At 39.5% G+C, this 22,834-nt stretch overlaps 2 protein-coding genes across 3 annotated transcripts in view; one reads left to right on the top strand and one right to left on the bottom strand.

Moving 5' to 3' along the window:
• LOC306921472 (S-methyl-5'-thioadenosine phosphorylase) overlaps window positions 1–21,278 on the top strand; it is a 52,611-nt gene extending 31,333 nt beyond the window's left edge. The window contains exons 8-9 of one of the 2 annotated variants that reach the window (XM_079498605.1): window positions 9,209–9,334; window positions 20,566–21,278. In XM_079498605.1, the coding sequence (XP_079354731.1) occupies window positions 9,209–9,334; window positions 20,566–20,676 (237 nt within the window). In that variant the 3' untranslated portion in view covers window positions 20,677–21,278. The remainder of the gene's footprint in view (window positions 1–9,208; window positions 9,335–20,565) is intronic. The other variant, XM_079498607.1, reaches the window with a different exon arrangement.
• On the bottom strand, window positions 1,915–4,487 carry cdkn2a/b (cyclin-dependent kinase inhibitor 2A/B (p15, inhibits CDK4)). The gene is made up of 2 exons (XM_079499368.1): window positions 3,980–4,487; window positions 1,915–2,734 (listed from the first exon to the last, which is right to left on the bottom strand). Exons 1-2 carry the CDS (start codon window positions 4,106–4,108, stop codon window positions 2,480–2,482), a joined length of 384 nt encoding a protein of 127 aa, XP_079355494.1. The 5' UTR covers window positions 4,109–4,487; the 3' UTR covers window positions 1,915–2,479.
• Window positions 21,279–22,834: the final 1,556 nt, after the last annotated feature.

Raw genomic sequence — 22,834 nt, 5'->3', positions numbered from 1 at the left:
CAGGTCATGAACTAGATTCCAACCCATGATGTCCTGGTGTTTGCTGAGTCAGGATACACCAGGATTTGCTAGAGCTGAGAATAGAGTAAGTAGTTGGGCCATGGACTCAACTCTTAGTATTTGTTATAGGATAATTCACTGCATTTGGTCCAGACATGGCAGTCTGGCACCATGATTACTTGTGCAGTCCTAAATACAATTATTTGTTATTGTTTGCAGTAGTTGTCCAGATAAACCACTAGGTGGAGCTGCTGGAATGGGGTAATATAATACCAGGGGTAATATAAAGGTACTGCTCATAATAAATAAACCGAATGCTATAATCAAATGATTTTTTAAGGAAGTGTAGTGCATATGAGGCCAAGCATGTGGAGTTATAGGACTTATAGAATGTGGCTATCGCTATACAGTAAAATCCAGTTAATTTTAACTTATGGCCATACAGGTTCTTTTGTATTGTTTTCCCAGTTACCAAATGGCTCATTTAACCCTATACTTTTTCTTTTCTTTTTTCTAATTACAATTGAATCTTGTTTTGTAAAAATGTAGGCTATACCCTCGGGCTAGCCTGGCTTGGCCAGCCTCATAACGGGGATTCTTCTCTTCAGTGAATCCCCGTTATGAGGCTGGCCAAGCCAGGCTACCCTCGGGCCTCATGAGTTAAATAGCATCCATTGCAGTCGAAGTGGTCAAACAAAATTGTATATCATCAATATATGTTAATTATGTTTTCCTCCAACCCTATATGCCATTTTGCCAAAAGTAATTTTACACAGTTTCTCTAATATATAACTGCCGTATGGGTTGCAGTAATCTTTTTAACCTATTATAAACAAAGCATATATAAGGTTATAGTCGCTTTGTAAAATGTTGCGCTTTTTATAGGACTACATCATTTACTATGGGCCTCATGGCTCGGCAAGGCTACTTACTTACATAATTTACTAGTCGAAATTAATTTTGCCGTGCGTTTGGTGTCGCGGTTGTGATGGACAATGTAGGCCTGCTCGTGAATTCAACGCAGTTAATTGGCTCTTTTGTTATGAGGTTGGTTCCGCACAACACAACTTAATTGTCTTTCCCCGACAGCAGGCCTCGATATAGCCTGCCCCAGGCTCTGGCCTGCCCTACACTGAACACGTGTTTTGCAAGTGTCGCATTAATGTGCGTGGTTTATGCCATGGTATTGGTGCGTGTGATGTTAAGTACATTAGCAGCGTCCAAACATTTAGTCCAAACAGCCTCCAAATATTTAGCACCATGTTCCAGAGTTATTTGTGGGGTTTATCACATGTCTGCCACTGGTTGATAAGGAGACCTATTGGGCGTTTCTCGTCTATAGTCTTATAGTTCTATATGCATATAGAACTCGTGTTAGTAGGCCTATACCTACTTCGGTTGTCGGTTCCTACCTGACAGCTATAGGCTATATACCATACCTGTCAATATAGAGTTGGCTATTCAACTGCAGAAATAGGCCACATGTCCTGTCCAACAATGGGATCTCATCTAACATTGAAGAGTGTTTTAAAATGTATTAGGGTAAAGGAGACGCCCATAGTGCTATCTCATAGACAAGGTCACAGAGGTTCATCTTGTTTTTGTTTGTAGGCTATTTTTGAAAGACATGTGCAACTATTTTCGTTTTTCCCCGTAATATAGAATCAAGGCTTATAGGCTTTACAAAAGTTGTGTATACGAGAAATGGTGTGTGCTTTCCCCCAGAGGATTTTCTAAAAAAAATATATGCCTATTAAATATATAAGATGATGACAAAGCGTTACTGAGGGGTCAAGTAATTTAGTCAATTTAGGCACCTGCTACAAGTCTATTGTGACCGACAACAGCTCATTAGATCCATACATTAAGTAGGGTACGATTTAATTCCTAATCCAAATAAATGACCACCCTGGACTTCATGTTAAAATGACAACTTTTTAATTTCACGTTGCATTTTATTAAAGTGCATAAATAAGCTTCGAATATGTTTATATTGAAATGTGAGTCAATGACCAGAAGCATTGACCGACAAATAGACCTCAAATCGGATTTGCTACTTAACGAAAAATAAAATAAAATACGTCTTCAAATCATAGGCTACTTGCATGATTATTGTTTGAAGATTTCAGCTGTTCGGAAATTAAAAAACTGTCTAAGAAAAATAAAACTGAAAAGTTAAATCAAATATAGCTGAACGGACATAGCCTATATACGCATTAGCCCATAGTAGGCCTGCCACCATTAGATAGGTAGCCTATAGTGTAAGCCCACTCAGGTCATAAATATATAACGTTAATATTATCTAATAATAACCGTCACATTTTTTGAAAAGTGCTTAAATTCTCCATCGATGCTTAAATTAGATTGAAGGCCTCAAGACACAGGCCCTGCAGTTTCCCCAGGCACAATCTAATTCCTTCCTTCCTTTACTTAATTCTTTTTAACAAATAAAAAAAATGGTCCCGTGGCCGATTGTCTTTTACAAACACTCCAGCAGAAACGTAGCCACATCTTTGTGTCCTGACTCCGTGGCCAGGTCCACGGGCAGACATGCTTTGTGGTCTCTGACGGTGGGGTCGGCGTGGTGCTGCAGCAGCACCTGCACGGTGTCCACGAAGCCCGTCCTGGCCGCGTCGTGGAGCGGGGTTGTCCCGGTGCGTCTGTCGGTCACGTTGGGATCCGCTCCGTGCTCCAGTAGGAGCTGAGCCACCGCCGTGCTCCCCATCATCATCACCTATATGTACAGTATGTCAGTACATTAACCACTCAAACTCTTGCTTACCCGGTAGACTATACTTTTTCCCCCTCCATCTACACACCAAATATCTTCCCAAAAATACAAGCTCTGACTGAATCTTACAATTGATCATTTTGTTTAATGAGCATATATGGATGGGTTCTAGTATCCTATATAGGGCTAATGATTAGCCTAATCTTATTTGGTGAATATATGCATGTCCCTGACAGAAGCAATGCAAATATCTGTGACGATCATTTGCATTGGACCAAGAATAGAATATGCTGTAGTGCGAGTTGAAGACAATATAGGCTATCGTTGTTTATTTTACACGCAGATAAATCCAAATGTAGATAAATAAACCCTCTTGAACGTTGAATCTCTTGAAATAGGCTCATTTTGACTAACCCGGGTGATAATTAAATGCTGGATTAGAGCCACATAGCATTTGGCAATGTCAATATATAGGCCTATTTAACATATTTTATTATATAGGTCAAAGCGCTTTCCATAGAAAGACAACATGAACATGAGAAACATAAGCAACATAAATATAATAATGTAGACTATAAGAGTATACAAAAACGAATCAATGAAGCATACACGCACTACAAAGCAACTAAATATAGATATCAAATAGATATCATAATGGCTCATTTGAACTATACAGTATTACAGTATAAGCGGAACAAAATGACAGGTTTTACATAGGGATTTGGGTGTGACTTGCATCACCATTAAACTAGCCTATATGTAGGCCTAGTATTAACACAGCAGGGTAATACGAGGGCGAGAAAGTTTTTCTTTTGGTTCTTTATGGTTTTTTCAATAATGGAAATAACTGTAGGCTATTGGATTTGGATTGTTAAAGCCATGGCGCACGTGACATTATACGCAATGTTACGCATCATTTTTGGCACGACATATAGCACTCTCCCTATATATTCCGTATAGCTCTTTACATTACCACAAGTGGAAAACTTTGTTTAAGCCACTAATCTTATAATCTGAACGGAATTTTATTGATTATAGGCCTATACAAGCTACTCTCATATAGGCAGCATTTATTGTGTTTGTTTCAGTGAGGAATGGATGAGTGGGGAATTGACGGATACATGTTGCATGTCATGACTCATGTATGATGTTACATGATACAAGTTACTTACACCGATGTATGTAATCAAACGTGACATTATAGGCTATAGTTTTCATGTTGTCACACACTCACACAGTGACACTGACCTGAAGCGCAGTTCGGCCGAAGCTATTCACGCCGTTGACATCCGCACCGCTCAGCAGGAGATCCTCCACCGCTTTAACGTTCCCTGTCGCAGCAGCGCTTGACAGATCATCTTGGAGTGTCATCTTCATGAGAACAAATAAGCCGTCCTTTTTGACAGGTAGATCTGACGGGAAAATATGTTAATATGCCGATAATGCGCATAAAATAATATTTCCCAGTTGACGCCTCGACAGCTGACGTTCAGTGCATTCGGACGTCCGGACGGTTGCTTTGAATAAAGAATAAAGTTAAAGAATTGCGCACATCGGCCAACAGAGAGCCTGACAGCGGACCTTGGTGGTGGTGTGTGTCTGGGCTTGCCTGCATTGAATGGGGTGACGTCATGCATGTTGCTGCTGCAGTGCCATGCGCATGCGCAGTGCGCACACGACTCGAGTGTAGTATTACACCAAGAGCAAGAGCCATAGAGTAAGACAGTTAACTTACGACAACTCCGTTCACTTCATGGGGCCAGTCCAATGGCGGCGCCGGCTCTTCTACATAGACTTCTATGGGCGAATAATGAGTGACAAAGGCCTGAACCGTCCGGAAGTTTACGGAATGCATTGGAGTACTATTGGCTTTTAAATTACAGTGACAAACGAGTTACATGAACCACGTGACCGGGCAGTTTTCTGCCCCCTCAATGTCGTAAATCTGTCTTACTCCGTCCATGGCTCTGGCCCCATGAAGTGAACGGAGCCCCCGAATCGCTAGCCACGCCCATTAATAAACAGGATCTGAACCTCGCGTCACCAGGCCTTCCACTCTCTCTAGTCGTCCTCAGCCGAGGCCTCCATCGTCGCTTCCAGTCATCCTATCCCGGTTCTCCATACATCTGGCCAGTGCTTTTTTGATTGATTGATTGAAATATTTATTAACAGTTTGCAGAATTACAGTACATTTCGAGCACAAACTCAATACAAAGGCTGTTAACTGTGAGTGGACGACCCAATTAAGCATTACACTTGTTTACAACAGGGTCCACCATGTTCAATTCATCAAAACATTTAGAGACGTACAAATAGACACTTCTATATAGACAAAGAACAGAACAGGAATTCATCATAATGGAGGTAAAAAGGGTGCTGGTGCTGGTGCTTTGCTGCTTTGGGCGATTAATAGCTCTGGTCCATAGCCCTAAATGATTTGGCTGCCGGCATTAGGGCTATGGACCAGAGTTAGGCGATTTATGAATAATAATTAAATGAAGTGAATAATGAATAGTGTATAATGATGAAGTGGAACGAAATGAAAGTTCAGGCTGAGTGTCAGGCTAGTATATGATTACAAAAGACAAAGACCAGCCTATACAGAAACCACAGATGCAAATACATGTTCTTCCCCATCCAACCAGTGTTGCCATGTCTTCTAAATTATGAGCGACTTTGGGCCCTGTTTTTCTGGGCTTGTTTCTAAAGTGTAGGCCTAGTTGTTTATTTGGGCTTGTTTCCTAATATTGTTTAAACCAGTGGTTCTCAAACATTTTTAAATCAAGGAACCCCAAATAAATATGTTGAATAGAGGAAAGAAGCACTGCTGTGGTCCTTTGTGAACTGAAAACAGTTGCTCGTTGGCGAGGGTTCAAACATGAAAAGATAAAAAAGGGGTCCAAGGCACTCTTTCAGTCAAGTGAAAAAGCCTTTATTTTATGGAATGGCAAAGATCATATGGACCAACGCGTTTCGGCTACAAGCCTAAATATGTATTTGTCCACTCCACGGATGCCCCATCAGGTTTTGTTTTTGTGACAGGGACGGTGGGACCCCAAAGATTTTTGTTGTAAAAATGTTTAAAAAAAATTTCTTTAGGGCCTGTTTTCATATACCTGGTTGCTCTCGCAAAATCTGGCAACACTAGTTCCAACACGGCTGCTTGATTTGACAACTCCAGTCGTCACTGTTTTAAGTAGCCCATGGATAGTAGCAAGTAGCCTACAAGTTGGGCTGCTTAAACTAAAATATGTTTGCAGAATTGTGAGCTATATCAACCTTGCTAGGCTACTCTGTTGGGCCTTACCAATGTTATCCAGCAGGTGGTTGTCATGGACTTTTTTTAGATTGTAGCCAGCCACACTATAACTATTATAGTTAGTCTAAAAACTATAACAATAGGCTGGGCTTGGTGCAGTTCTATGGAAATGATTTAGAGGGTAATGTAAAAGTATCAAAAGGTTGGCATCTAGATAGTAGCTTTGCATGCTATGTCAGATGATGTTTAATTTGTTTTATGTGACAAAGGTTTTTTTTTAAATTATTATACAGTGGTTGTAAATAATTCTAGCAATTGTATGCAACTGAGATATGTGGCAATAGGTGGCCTATAACTGAAACATTAGCTTTTTTCAAAGCATGCCTGGGAAAACATGGCAAATTTGCCTAGGAGGAAAGTTTGTGTGTGTGTGTGTGTGTGTGTGTGTGTGTGTGTGTGTGTGTGTGTGTGTGTGTGTGTGTGTGTGTGTGTGTGTGTGTGTGTGTGTGTGTGTGTGTGTGTGTGTGTGTGTGTGTGTGTGTGTGTGTGTGTGTGTGTGTGTGTGTGTGTGTGTGTGTGTGTGTGTGTGTGTGTACACAAGGTTAAAGGTTCCTCAGGTTTGTGAGATGGTTTGACAGAAAACTCATAGGTTACTTTTTGAATATCTGAGTGAATAACTTGGCGTTATGAATAATACTGTATACATCATTGTAGATAAATGTGTCCTTTAATAAAACATTAAAGGGTCTTCATACCTAGAATTTTAAAGATCAGATAAATAGACCGAATCATCAAGAGATCAACACCAGTCACCACAACCAAAACCTTATTTCCGGGTAGATAGTTCCGGCAGCATGGCAGATTTATTACAGCAATATTATTATTCATTAACCTTATTTCTGGAAGAACACAACACTTATGATATTGTTGTTATTAGAAATATATTTTGTTTTGTATACGTAAATATCAACAGGTTGAGAAACTAGACATCGCTTATGTTCTGGACACTTTATTTTATTTATTTTACTGAATGGGTCGGGCCCAAAAACTCAGGGGCACCTAAATTTACATTTCCTGTCAAAGGGCTTATAGTCATTATTGGCAATAATAGAACCTGCTTTTGCAGTTAATTGTGTGTATGTGCGCTGTCGATCCTTTTGAAGTACAATTAAATGTAGTTATTGTTCTGTTGGCTGCAAGGGTTGGGAGGGGGCTTTTACAAGAGCAATTGCTAAGAACCTTGTATTATTTGAAGGGAAGGCAAATTAAAAGTAAATTTTGTACAAGACCTTGTAGGTTCTTTGTTGCCTTGCTCATCAATATATCCTTTTCTTTTATTTTTATTTTGTCTGCATTTTACACCTTTCGGGAATTAAGCAGTACATACTACTTTGGAGAAAACAAAACTTTTTAATCTGCCTATGGCTCTCATTGTTTCTGGTTCATCAAATTGCTCTGAAAGTGATCCCAACAATATATTTTGAAATTTGCACTAGTACAGTGGACATGATCTTGCCGCTCGTCAACTCCAAGAGGATCAGTTCATGCCGAATGCAGAACATCAGACTTTGAAGATCTGACAAAAGCTTTCAACACTGTAAGCCACGGGGGCCTCTGGAAGATCGTGGCTGTTTTTATATCTTTATTAACATGGTCCCTGAGTTCCAGGATGGAATGCAGGCACGAGTCCAAGACAATGGCACATCCTCTCAATGGGAAATGGAGTCACTCTCTTTAGCATTATGTAATCCATTTTGACACATGCCTTCCGGTCTAGGGACATGCATCATGCATGGGCATTGGGGATCGACCTGCGCTATCACACTGATGGCAAGCTGTTCAATCTGCGAAGACTCCAGGCAATGACCAAAGTGCAGACGACCCCTGTTTGCAACTTCCTCTCGTAAATGGTGAACACCTCAACGCTGCTGGAAAGTTTGTCTACCTAGGTAGTACCCTGTCATGCGTGGGCAACATTGATGAGGAGGTCATGCCTTCGGCAGACTTTGCGCCTCTGTTTGGGAGCGTAGAGGGCTCAGACTAACTCAAAGTCTACCGTGCTGTTGTCCTCCCCTCCCTGCTGTACGCCTGTGAGACATGGACTGTGTATAATAGCCGGCATGCAAAGCAGCGTTCAATGCCTTCCATATGAGATGCCTCAGGAGGCTGCTCAACATCAAATGGCAGGACAAGGTCCCAGACACTGAGGTCCTCCACAGGGTTGAAATGGAGAACATCTATGCCATGCTCAAGCGCTCCGAGCTGAGATGGGTTGGCCATGTCTGCCGCCTCCCAAAAAGTCTGCTGTGCAGTGTGCAGCAATGAAACTACACCATGGCAAGCGCTCACACGGCGGCCTGCGGAAGCGTTATAATAAGGACACCCTAAAGACCTTCTGGTCTGGATCCAGAGATCTGGGAGGCCGTTGCCCAACACCACTCCAACTGGTGCATTGCAGTCAAGCATGGTACGTGTAGCAGAGTCTGAAAAGTGCCGCATCCATAAAGCCAAACTGAAGCGACCATCCCCCTCACCCAGCCAGCCCCCGGCTATCACATGCCCTCACTGCAACCGGTCATTCCGTGCAAGGATTGGCCTCCTCAGCCATCTTCGCACCCACAAAACATTGTGAAGTCACTTGGACATCTTCGCAAGCGAACATGAGGTGGGGTGTGGACTCCACCATCCACCCGAGTTAGAAACATTTTAATAAATTACACATTTTAAGTTATAGTTGTGCATGTACACATATGCCTCACACACACTCTCTCTCGCTCACTATCATTCTTGGTGTGTACAGCCCTTAAGACTCTGCACTGGTGGTCAGGATGTTAAAGAAGTAAGGTTGCGATTGCAAGATCGTCAGTCTGAGGTGTTCATTTAACTCTCGAGAGCGTAATTCAGTAATTCACCCACTCTCGATCAGAACCCATAAAAGGGTTAATTTTAAGGGCATGTGGGAAGGCATGCCATTGAGTTGACCTACTTGTCCCCAATTGCACTGTGGCGGTGGGTCAGCTTCCTGCTGAGAATGCGTGGAACTATTTTGAGTGTACGGTAGAAGTGCAGTCATCTTCACTTCATGGTCTATTTGCACCTGTGAAATCATCATTTCTGAATATATATATATATATATATATATATATATATATATATATATATATATATATATATATATATCTTTTTAAATATATATATATATATATTTTTTTATATAGGTCCATAGTCCACAGTGGAGAATGGCAGGAAAGGGGCGAGAGTTGCGGAGTGACATGCAGCAAACGTCCGTCGCCGGGCTCAGGAATCGAACCAGGGACTTGCTGTCAGGCATCAGAGCCTATATGGTATGCAGTAAAGTGGTTTTCAACAGTTATTTGTTTTGTGTATTTAAAGGCATTGCACAACAGAATAATTAGTGTACATTTTCTCTGAATGATTTAACAGTCACCACTGCCAGCTTAGAATAGGGAGAACCCCATCATGCACATCAGTCTTTGTCTTAATTTAGTCTGAGTGTTAAAATGTACCCTTACTCTCTGAGTTAAATGAACACTTTTTGAGAACTAAGCCATTCACCTTCTGTCTATTTATTCATTTGGTCAGGCTATCTACCTAGGCTATCCTGGTCAGCAATATTCACAGTTAAGATTCAACGTTCAGTTCATTAGTCACACTTGAATTTACACTGACTTTCCCCTTATTATATAAGAAATCGTTTGGTTAGCTGGTTATAATCATGCAGTTTGTTTCTACCCTAAAGTGTTGTTTGGTCAGTGCTAAAAACTGTCAACAATTCTTGTTTATCTGGGTAAATGTACTGCATCGGAGTGGAGCTCGGTACACACATACAAAGCTCACACAACGTGCTGTGATGAGGTTAAGTGTGGGCGGAGGTGTGTTGGTTTGGAAGTCCCCTGCCTCGGTAGAGAGAGAGAGAGAGACACACAGAGAGAGAGAGTGAGTGAATGTGCACGGCATATGTGTATATGCATAACTGCTGGTATGAGAAAAAGGACACCGTTGTCAAATGGCTTGCATCTTTCATGTGCTGTTTGAAATACAAGCAGTGGTGGAAAAAGTACTCACAATTTTTACCTCAGTAAAAGCATCAATACTGCAATAAGTATTGGCATCAAAATGATAAAAACAAATACTCATTATTCAGAATGTTCCATTTCAAGCTTTCAAATGTATAAGCATCTTGTGAAAATAGCAGATAAGCTCACATTGTGAGCTTGTAGAACTGCTATTTTTAAATGGCTAGGTTATATATATCATATGTATCATATGTTTTGTAATATCAATCAAAATCTACAAACTAGTAACTAAAGTTTTAAAAGTAATTACTCATGGAGTAAAAGTAGGCTACAATATTTGTCTCTGAGATGTAGTGGAGTAGAAGTAAAAGACAAGTATAGAAAATTGAAAATACTCCAGTAAAGTAATATTACCTCAAAATTGTACTTAAGTAACCTAAGTAAGTAACTTACTTGAGTAAGTTACTTTACAACACTGTTTTTGAAATACAAGAGAGTAAACACTTTCACACAGACAAAAATGCTTTGTAAAGATGATCAAAGCTACGTATAGCCTTTAATAACCATGGCCGTCATCAAACATTTCTGTCTCGGTGGTTCCTCCCCGTAAGGCTTAAAATCATTATGTCAGTGGACTTGGAACATTCTTTTGGTTAGAGAGAATGCTTATAGAACAAACCCCTCCATTCTAAATTAAGTCGTTTAGTTTGGAGAGAAGAGGTCAGACGTGCTGTGACCATCACTGTACACCTCTTTGAATTTGTATACTGTACATCAGCTGCTCTCATCTCAGTTGGATGATTTTGCATCAGCCACGAGAAGATATAATTTGAAATGAAGACTTGATTTGTCCCAAAGGGATTTTTTTGTTCTTTGCATTTCATAGAATGCAGTACAAACACAAAATTCACACCAGCCTAAGAATCAACATTATTGTCACGTCAAATGATTACAAATGTAAAAGAGTGGGTGAAAACATATTTTGTGCACTCAACATTGCAGTTACAGAAAGAGTTGGAATAGGGAAGAGAGAATAGAGAGGAAAGGAACAGAACAGGTCAATAACAGGAAGACACAGTTAAATCAAATGTACAAAGTCCAAACATAAAAGGCACGTTAAATTAACTACAGTATGTAAGCTGTAGATAGTAGAGTGTGCGATTTTGTTGCCTATGAGCTGGCAGTAATGCAGGAGCTATAACTGTATTCTCTCAGAGTTGCATGTGTCTCAAACACCTTAAAATGACACACCTTTGAAGTAGTAGAATTTATGAATTACTTACTTGCTTAGTATTGTTATGTAGCATGTACTTCTTTTTATAACTTACTCACATTTGTGTTACTTTTTTTCTTCCGTTTTTTATTCGAACTACAATGAGAAAAGCTCCCTATGCCATTTTTTTGCCATAGGCCTACACACTGAAACCAGCTGTAGACAGCCAAGCAGGGGATTACCTACTGTCTCGTTCCTGGTGAATGAAATCATCATCTTTGCCTGAAATCCCCGTGTTTGCACATTCACATTCCCCCTTACACATATTATGATGAGTAACATTACATTACATTACATTACAGTCATTTAGCAGACGCTTTTATCCAAAGCGACTTACAATGACCTACATTTTTAAACTCATTATGGACAAGAATAGCTTGGAATTCCTAATGGAGCTGGACTGTATCAATGCAATACATGTCCACAGTATGCATTGAAGTTGTTGGTTAAACTGTCTAAAATAATAACGGCATAACGCCCATAAAAACTTGAATTACAGTAGCTCAAAGATACACTACACTTTGGTATACACAATCATCGCCCCCAAATAAAAAACATTTTCCTGTTGTTGGTGATGTGGCCATTTTCTAAAATATATATATGATAAAACATACATTTAAATGTAGTAATATTTGGCAAAATATTTGGGAGTTGACAAAAATCGGTGAGGAAAATGATCTTGTGACATCTGGTAATATAAAGAACACTGTCTTACAAAGTCAACAACGTAACTATGTTAATAGTGAAAATGAGAAACATTACTGTAGCTACAGAGTATTGGAAGGGAACAGTATGTAGGCTATAATGCATTAACTTATTAACTCATAGCTTATGAAAGCTGTATTCAGCACTCACTAGTCATTCTGGTCACGGCTTTCCTCTTGTTTCATATCTGCTTGTCCTGCATTATAGGTGTGGTATGGAGGCTATAACACCATAATCATTTAAATCATGTTAAACTGCAGCTGCTTGCCTGCTTCACAACAATGCTGTGAAGAGAGTAAGAGACGTGTAGCCTACATTAACCAACAAAATGTTCTTGGGATCATAGCCACTCCACCAACTGAATTACAAGTGGTTGTTGGGACAGTGATGTTGTCAGAGAAGGTAGGCTCTGCCTCCCTCCAGTGGCTTGTACAGACACCATATATGTGCTGTCCAGTGCATGAATGTAACTAAAACTGAGGATCCAGTGTGAATTATTATTAGGATTTAAATTAACCTAGATACTGTCCCTCACATGAGCACCATAATTTGTTTTAAATGTGTGCTATTGTTGTGCATTTTTAAGCGGTGCCCTTTTCTCAGATAGTGGAAAACATATTTTGGAATGAAACTCTCTTATAACTGTGGTATTCCATATGTGTATAAGAGATGGGACTCCCAGACCTTACACCCTGGCTTGTACACATTTCATAATGTTCTTCTTAGTATATTTAAATTATAATCCATTAACTCATTTCTGACATCTATGAAATCTATACATTTACAAAATGCACTAATATCTCCTACAAACGTGGTGTACAGCTGGAATAAATGTATCACACTCCAACATTATTAAGCTGCACATGAACATTGAGTTCATAGATAGCAGAATCACATAAATGAATAAAGACACAAGAGAGTGTAAGTTACTGTATTCTCTAATACAATACAATACAAATCATTTAGAATAATGAAGTTCAGTTAAGACAAAATGAAAAGAAATCATGAATCATTTGGCCAAATCCTATAGAGATGTTAGATGGGGAACCCGTTTGAATGGCTGCTCTGTTGATGCAGCTAGTGTATTTTCTAAATACCCCAGCTATGGGTAATTACAGGCTAGATCGTTGGTTGGATTTGTATGTCCTCCTGAAAAGATAGACGTATTGAGCTGCACACTGACCCTGACTCACAGACAACCCTGCCGCTGCTATTTATATCCCACATGTAACATCAAAGCTACAAACACAAATGGTGGCTTGAGGTTAGCCAAACACAAGACAATAAATAGACGCTCAAATGTTGTCTATGATAAAGACTTCTTTTATGATAGCTTTGAAGTTCTCATGTCAGAACAGGCTCCATGGACAGGGATAACAGCCAGACAATCCAGTATGTGAGTCACGGTTGTCTTGGCCACAGCATTCTCCCCATTCTGCTAACAAAGCTGTTAATGCTGTACTTACTGTATACTGCTGTTATTTAAACAGACCCACACCCAGAAAAGCTTCAAATTAGCACAACAGAAATGTAGCCTGGTTAATAAACCAGACCGAATATTAGCCAGGCTAACAGAAATGTACACCAACACTTGTTTGGTAATCAGAGTGATGAAATCATGTTTGGTTCCCCACTGAGGCGATCTAAATGTGGCAATTGCAGAAGGAACACAGTCTTGTGACATTTTGTAATAAGAGCAAAGTCAAGGGCAGTAGGCCTATGTGAGCAGGGAAATAAATATTGTATTTGAATTGGACTGTATATTTTTAAATTACATTTATGGGTGCAATTTGTGTTTATAAGAAATTGAAACTCTATTGGTGAACTTAGATCTAAAGAACAGGAATGAAGCCCCATTGATTAGGTTCCAAGCAGAAAGAGGGTTGTGGTTGACACAGATGTCTCAGGCCTCTGCCAGGCAGGAGGCATAGAGGAAGACCAAAGAGAAGATTTATGGATGTAGTGAAAGCGGACATGAAGTTAGTTGGTGTGAGAGAAGAGGAGGCAGAGGACAGGGTGAGATGGAGGCAGATGATTCGCTGTGGCGAAAGGAAAAGAAGAGCCTGGGTTATGTAATTAGGACATGGTGTCATGCCATGCCACCATTCCTGGGTTATGTAATTAGGACATGGTGTCATGCCATGCCACCATTCCCATATGGGTAAAAGTATTAGTTAAGAGTTGCAGAATGGGTTATCATTTCCCATTCAAACCAAAGGGCTCTGGTTTCCGCAAGCATTCCTCTTACTTTCAACTTCATGAAAGTACATTGGGCAATGGATTCAGCTCCCAATTGTGTGATAACTTAATCAGAAAAGTAAATAGAGAATTTAAAAGTACTATTTAAGAGTTTTGCCTGGTGAGCGTATCCCCATCTGAAAACATTTGGTACCAGATTTGTGTTGTTTTGCAAGACTTTTTGAAAATGGCAACGAAAACGTTGTGAGCTTGTAGATTGTCTATTTTCAAAAAGCCAATGTACTGTATATAGGTTTAAAGTGCTTGTGTGGCCTATTGTCACGTTGGGGCGTGTTTTCATAGACTGTTATTTCTCTCGCAAAATCAGTCAACGCACTATTAGAGGGTTGTGGTTGACACAGATTTCCATGCCTGGGTTATGTAATTAGGACATGGTGTCTGTCATGCCACCATTCACATATGCTTAATAATCCACTCTCCATCTCTGTGGATTATAGAACTAAGAAATGAGATGTTCTTCCTTGAAGATTATCTGTTCTTTGTTTGTTTTGGGATGTTATGGGGGCAGTCTGTCCAGACACACACGCAAGGACTCTGATGTCTTGTTGACTGCCGGCTTGATTTATTCTTAGAAAAACAAACTTATCCTGTAGTGCAGTGTTTCTAAAACTAGGACCCTCAAGGACTCTCAAATGAATATGCATTTTGGCCGTGGACGCCCATCTGAAAAGATTGTATACCATGGAACCTCCAATACAGGATTATTAAAATATTTTAAAAATATTTGTAATTATTAATATAGGCTTAAAGTGATTAAAGTGATTTATTTTGGATATGTTGCCAAATTACTGTTGACACCATGGACCCCCCCCCCCACCTAGTGCAGCACTACATCACATCAGTTGGAGCGACGCCCACCCGGAAGGGTTGACTCACACTTCTAGACCAGTCCCGCCAATGTGTTTCCCCAGGCTTTCATTTTTTGCGCCGACGAAAATGAAAGCCTGGGTACAGAGGCTACATTGTCATTAACGTAGGAAGCATAGTTATAGTAAAACAATGAATGTTTTGTGACTTAAATGTATTACCTAAACTTGTCTTTGGGGCAAGAATGGGAGTGAAGTGGCACATTGTGAATGTGACCAGTTAAATGACATACATAGTCATATGTAAGATCCGTGGGGAGAAATTAGGAGCGGAGGGGGAGACAGATTTGTCACGCTTACACCGGATTTTGTATCCGTGCACCTGCGGACTGGTGTCACACCGACGTACAGTCAACGTGCGTCGTGCGCTCGCGACTGGAAGTGTTGAACTGGAGAAGTAGGTGCTATGTATATGTCCTAACAGTGGGGACTCCTCACTGCCTGGTGAGCCAGTAGGGGCAGCACAGAAATGTGTTGGGAGGAATTCATAAATAAATAGATGGTCAAAGGTCACTGTGATCTCACAAAACACGTTCGTTAAAGTCTTTATGCACTACATATACTATATTAGTATATGACAGACACTGATGTAAACAGCAAAGTCTGGTGGCAGAGACATACAACCATGATGGATGGTATTGCTATGTACTGTATATGCACACAATGCCCCATCAAGTAGCCAAGCTATAATTAATTTATAATCTGCTTTTAACATTATCCAGCAAGCACTAGCGGGTCTTAAACTTGCCCTAAACGTAGGCAAGACGAAGTATATGTTGTTTTCAAATAAAACAAAAGTGGAAACAGGTGACCCCATACTGTCTCTGAGAGGGGCACAAATTGAGCGGGTCTCATCGTATAAGTACCTAGGGATCTGGCTAGATGAGGTTTTTTCTTTTAAAACACATAAAGCAAATCTAACAAAGAAAATCAAACCTAAAATTGGCTTCCTCTATATCGTAATAGATTATGTTTCTCTAAAGAAAATAGAAAGAGGATAATTCAAGCAACAATCATGCAAATTTTTTATTATGGAGATATCTTGTATATGCATGCCACGGACAGCATTCTAACACCCTTGGACGCAATCTATCACAGTGCACTCCGCTTTATTACAGGAGCAGGTTTCAGAACCCATCACTGTGCACTATACACCTCAGTAGTCTTCTCTGGCTCTTAGAAGGAAACAACATGCTACCCTGTTCACGTATAAAGCACTACTTGGTAAACTACCTCTGTATTTAACAAAACTGCTAGATCTCAATACATCAGTTTATGGTAGCAGGTCACAAGATAATCTTTTGCTGAAGGAACCAAAAACTACTGCTAAATTGGGAGATACTGCCTTCAGGGTGTATGCTCCACATTTATGGAATAATTGTCAAGACAAATTGAAGTTGGATGTCTTTGATATCTTTTGTACTTTGTGTCCATGTCATGTATGGAAAATCATTGCTTTAAATGTTCTTGTTTGTATACAGGGCGCCATTGAAAAAGAGACCCTGGTCTCAATTGGATTCCCCTGAAATAAAGGTTTCAATCAATCAAAAAATTTGATCTATAACAGTATCACTGAGAGATTGACCTCATATTTTGAATAATACAGTAGAGTGTTAAGTAATGTTTTCTTTGTTTACATCGATAAAATAGGTTCATAAATTGAATGCACTTGTTAGTTAAGAGAGTTGCAGAATGGGTTGTTATCATTCCCCATTCAAACCAAACGACTCTGGTTTCCTCTTACTTTCAACTTCTGGATTCATTCAAGTCCAGCTCCCAATTGTGTGATAACTTGTAATCAGAAAAGTAAATAGTGAATTTCAAAGTACTGTATAAGAGTTTTGCCTGGTGAGCAGGGGTCAATCTGGGTAGGAATGAGTGTAATGTGTGCCACCCTTGATGTTACTCATGATATCATCGAGACCACAATGGGCTATTTGTGAGTCTTAGAGGCAGCACAGATGTTTCAGGGCTTGGCCACCGTGGAAGAACAGGAGCGGAAGGGCTGAAGGAGGGAGCATAGACAGTAGACACCCTTTTCCATTTGTGTTTTGTTCATTTTCATTTGATATTATTACCAAATTGTCATTTTAGGCATTTAGCTGACGCTCTTCATTCAATTAATTCAATTCAGACCAACTTCAGTGAGTGCAGCTAGAGAATACGTATCAATTCCTAAATAACTAACTCTATGAACAGCTAACAGTATTAAAAGCAATAGAAAGTCTCTCTCTCTCTCTCTCTCTCTCTCTCTCTCTCTTTCTCTCTCTCTCTCTCTCTCTCTCTCTCAATCTCTCTGCAGTCACATGGGTGCACAGAGCAATGGCCGGCACGCTAGTTTTTTATTCCTAGGATAGCTCAGGTTTAGGAGCGCTCGTTTTACCGCTCCGCCACATCTTTTACTACCGCGGATTTTTTAATAGTTTTTGGATTAAGGTTGGTGAGGGGTACGTTAATAGTTTTTGGATTAAGGTTGGTGAGGGATGCGTTGCTCCCCTGCTTGCGGTTATGTTTAGGTTAGAGTTAGAGATAGGGTTAGTACTAGTCATAGAGTACTAGTAGGCATAAACACTTGTGTGCGGTCCAAAACACAGACCCAGCGCTTCCTACTCCACTGACAACCAATCACAGCGCTCCAAATTCCCTCCCATCATAGGAATAAAAAACTCGCGGCCAGCACAGAGCAATGGCCAATGACTGCCTGGGAGCCTTCGGGCCACACAGTTGTATTTGGATGTGTGCAGGAGTGGTGCAACGGAAATAAAGAACTGAGCTACAATCTAACAACATGGCATGCTGTGACATGTAGTGAGCTTGTAGATCTGCTATTTTCAGTATGCTACACCGGCAGTCCGGCACACAACTAAGTATAAATCATGCTTCTGTAAACACAGTGAGTAAGATGGCAAGAGAAGCAACAGAACAGAACATATACAAAGTCAAAAGTTGCTATTATACTGTACCAATTAAATCGATGGTTGACATCGAGTATAATTTCTATGGTTACATACCAGTAGGTACTGTACTTGTAAGCTACAGTAGTTGACTCACCATTCGCCAACAAGGACCCTATTCTACTGTACGTTGATAAAGACTGATTCAATTGGCCAGAGTAAGAACTACAGTCGCGTGTGTGTGTGTGTGTGTGTGTGTGTGTGTGTGTGTGTGTGTGTGTGTGTGTGTGTGTGTGTGTGTGTGTGCGTGTGCGTGTGCGTGCGCGTGCGCGCCACTAAAAAGGGATTGAAGCGTTTTGAGAGGGAGAGGAATTGGGTTTAAATGACTAATGATGTGCCTTGGGCACAACACCACAGGCCTAGACAGTGATCGTCTAAATAAATGAAATTTTTGATTGTACGTTTACTACATGTGATTTCCAAATTATATTAGAAATCACATGTAGTAAACGTACAATCAAAAAATTCAAAAACAATAGCTATGGTTTTTTTTTTGTGGCTTTCGCCTTTATTTAATATTTTTTATGGAGGGACAGACAGTAGGCTGACAGGAAATGGGGAGAGAGATGGGGGGAAGACATGCAGTAAAGTCGTGAGTGGAACCCGCGGCACACTGCCAGACTGGATTACCAGCCAAGGTGCCTGGACCACTGAGCCATGGCCCAGGCCAACAATAGCTATATTATATCAAATAAATGACCTAGTAAATAAAGATTCACTATACACGTTGTATTGTTCCCTCATACTTCCATACTTAACGTATTGTGTGGAGGTATGGGGGTACACATATAAAACCATAACAAAACCAATTTTCATGTTACAAAAAAAGGCCATAAGAATCATAAATAAAATGTATATCTTGCAGCTACAAACCCACTATTCATCTGCAAACACACACTAAAAGTTGAAGATATAGTCAACCTAAACACTGCAATATTCATGTACAAAATAAATAAAAAAAAATACTACCATTATCCATACAGGAGCTGTTTGAAATGAGAGAATCCCAGTACAACCTCAGGGGGACATGTGTATTAAAACAAAAAGGGGCAAGGACCAACACAAAGGGTAGATGTACGGTATATCTAAATAGGGGTAGACTTGGAATAGCCTGGATAATGAACTAAAGCTATGCACATCACTTATCAAATTTAAAAAGCTATTTAAAAGTAGGGTATTAAATAGATCATTATTATTATCATTATTAAACATTAACATAAGATTATTATCATAAGTTCTAAAAAGACTAATTTATAAAAAAAAAAGAAAAAAAAAAGCTTTATTTATTTTTTCTGTTTCCTTTGTATTTTGTTTATTTTCTTTGTATTAACTTAGCCTAGACCTTTTCGGTGCCACCTCTTTGTAAAAACTTAAATGCAAATGATGAAACTTACCATGTAAATGTAGAGCACCAAAATAGAGAGAAGTATCCAGCAATATTGGACAAGAGCTAAGATAAGGGGTAGAAAAATAAAGTAATAATTAACTGAGAGGTGACATCATCCCTCTTGATGACAATAACAGTTGTAAATTAAGATATGGTTGCACTGGAAACTTTGTTGGCTTCACGGAAGTTATAAACCAATTACCTCACTAAACACATCAGGGTGACATGATGTCCTTTGCTTTTACCTTATGAGGAGGCAAACAATTGGAAACTGAGAAGTGAAGTCACATGTTGTATTTTGGTATGAGTTCCCATTCTATGGCCTGGAAAATGTTGGATTATAATAACGTGTCATTCCAAATCAATCCAGATAAGAGACATTTCATCCACAACACTTGTATTGACATGTATTTGGTCTCAGCCAGCCAGTCTAGCTATTCAGTACTGTCGGTCATACATTCATTTGACAATATTGATTGTAATGTTGTTGACATTTTATTCCAGCTGTATTGGTAGTCTAAGTAATGTATGCCCCTTTATGCTCATCTGGGATGGGGTGAAGATAAGCATGCCGTTTGGCTCAACAGACACCTGCTGTTTGTGTTGCATTGAGAACTAGATGGTGTAACTTATGATTCACACTGCAGGATTTTTGCCCTAATTACCCTGTTGCTGACCATTGTACACGTTCAGATGGTTGCTCGACTGATAAGTTAATTATTGATTTCATACAACCTTTACAATAATAGAGCTGAAAGTTATGTAGTCGCAAATTTGACTGTTAGTTTTCCTTGATGATTATGATTAGAAATTATCTTTTTTTTCTCATTTTTTTTCTTTATTACCAATGTGGAATACATTGTCCTCTGTGTGGCATGATGGAATAGACCAGCTGTGCTACATACACAGACATAATTATAATAGGGAACTTAACAAACAATGTTTAACAAAGCATTATTATCCTGCAAGTTTACACATCGTTGCAAGTTGAGCAGATCAAAAATAGCATCAATTCATACAGATATATGTAACACAACAGTGCAAGATCACATGGCATGTAATAAGTTGATCGTTTGTCTGTTTCACTCCATTAGATAGCTGAAGTTCCATTTGATGACTTCTGGCCCAAACCGGTCATGACCACTTTCAGAGCTGTGTGGGTGTTCAAAATGCCTTCCGCCTCAGCCAAGGAACAACATGGTTGAAAAGACAGCATAAAACCACAGGATGCTCAGGCAGAATATTTTATGAGGTCATGTAAAGAGCCAATTATATGAAATCCGGTTTGGCAAAGAATCGATTTTATTGATGGCTTTCATTTGGAGCTAAGCTGTGTGCCATGAAGTATTATGCTGGACATGTTCTTTTTTTTCTTTCTTTTTTAATAGTTCCCTTTGGTTTAAATGACCCAGAAGTTTCTAGATCAGGCTATGTATTTCAAAAGAAAAGTCTTTGTGTACTATACAGTACACTTGTCAGAGAGCATTAATGTATCCATTGATACTACCATAGTTAAATTACACTGTATGGTCTGAGTTACTGTGGCTTCAACCATTTTTCTTATTATTTGCATTATGGTTAATGTATATTAATTGTCTCTGTCCGGTGGAAACCTCATGTACAAAACGATTACTTTTTAATATTCAATTTCAAAAACAGTAGCAGATCGACAAGCTCAAAACGTGTCACTTTGCACCGTGTTTTGAGTTTCAGTTTGTAGATCATTACACTAATTGTGATGCTTTTGTGCTGTAGTATGATTAAGTAGGGAGTTAATTTATGATGAAAAAAAATTGAGATATCTACCCAATATGTTTATGCATTCATCTGCATAAGTGTGTTCGAATGAGTTTATACAGTAAAATGTTTTAGCATACTGCCCTAGTGCCCTTTGCTAATCAGTGCTTTCAGGCCAGGGGAGCAGTGGTGGAAAGTAACTAAGTACATTTACTTAAGTACTGTATTTAAGTACAATTTTGAGGTATTTGTACCTGTATTTCCAATACTTTTACTTCTACTCCACTACATCTCAGATCTAAATGTTGTACTTTTACTATTTATTTAAAAACTTAACTTCAATTTCAAAACTTTTCAAAAGTTACTAGTTACTTTGTAGATTTGTATTATTTTTACAATACATACATTAACCAGAATAATCACTTCAACCCACCTTTCACACCTTTTGGCTTTTTGAAAATAGCTGATCTACAAGCTCACAATGTGTCACATCGCAACGCATTGTGAGCTTGTACATCTGCTATTTTCAAACTTCTTTTTATCCATTTGAAAACTTGAAATGGAACAATATGCATAATGAGCACTTTTACTTTTGGTACTTTAAGAACATTTTGATGCCAATAAATACCTTTATACTTTTACTGAAGTACATTTTGAATTCCGGAGAGTATTTCTATATTGCAGTATTGATCCTTTTACTTAAGTAAAAAATGTGAGTACTTTTTCCACCACTGCAGGGGAGTCACCTGAAACAGATGATGTCAATGTTTGGTTTGTGTCTGGTCCAGGAGCCAAGTCAATTTTGAGGTTTCCTGTGTCACTTTGGGCGCAGAGTAAGTTAATCTGCTGCTTAGTGAAACCGGCATCACACACACTGTGCTACTATAGGCTATGCACACAAAATGCCTTCTGTCTATGTGTGTGTGTGGGTGTGTGTGGAGGGGGGAGCTAATGGACTTGAGACAGTGACTCAGCGGATGTTCAGTGTGGTCTTATCCTGACAATATGGCCAATCCGTTGCAAAATAATGCCGGAACTCTGCGGTCGGAAGAATACAAATCAGATCAGAGTAGTTAAAGTTCAAGTAGTTTAATTTGTCATTCAACCATATAAATACAGATGCATGATAAGATGTTTCTCCAGGTTCAGTGTTTACACTGATTCAGGCAACAACACATGCAGTGGTTCCCAAACCTTTTCATGTCAAGGACCCCCAAATTGACATGAACATTTAGCCGTGAACATTTATGCCAGGGACCCCCATAATAGAAGGTTTTCAACCATTTTCATGGTTAGACCTGAATTAGGCTACGGTCCCCCATTTCTATATCTCTGGGACCCCAGTGTATATTGTAAAATCAAATTTAACTCAAATTTAATTTAACTCTGAGAGTGTACACATGGAATAACGGGTCCGTTTGGTTCCATGTGTACAGCTGTACACTCTGAGTTACAGACCCATAAGGGTCCATTGGGTTCCAAACTATCATTTAGCTGGGGACACCTTGAAAGTCCCTCAAGGACCCCTGGGGGTCCCTGGACCCTACTTTGGGAACCACTGTCCTACAGTCAGTGATGAGCTCCTTGGTATTATTCATATTGAACAGGCTGTTCTTGGTGAACCAG

Source organism: Electrona antarctica (assembly GCF_951216825.1).
Source record: "Electrona antarctica genome assembly, chromosome: 4".
NCBI classification, from domain to species: Eukaryota; Metazoa; Chordata; class Actinopteri; order Myctophiformes; family Myctophidae; genus Electrona; species Electrona antarctica.
Note: the sequence above shows the minus strand (reverse complement) of the source record. Positions and strands in the feature narration are given on the sequence as shown.

What these genes read in the sequence shown, in the direction of transcription:
- cdkn2a/b (XM_079499368.1), bottom strand. Translation starts at nt 4,108, where the DNA reads ATGAAGATGACACTCCAAGATGATCTGTCAAGCGCTGCTGCGACAGGG. An exon ending in TCGGCCGAACTGCGCTTCAG is followed by an intron (nt 2,735 to 3,979) that starts GTCAGTGTCACT and finishes CTGTACATATAG; the next exon opens with GTGATGATGATGGGGAGCAC.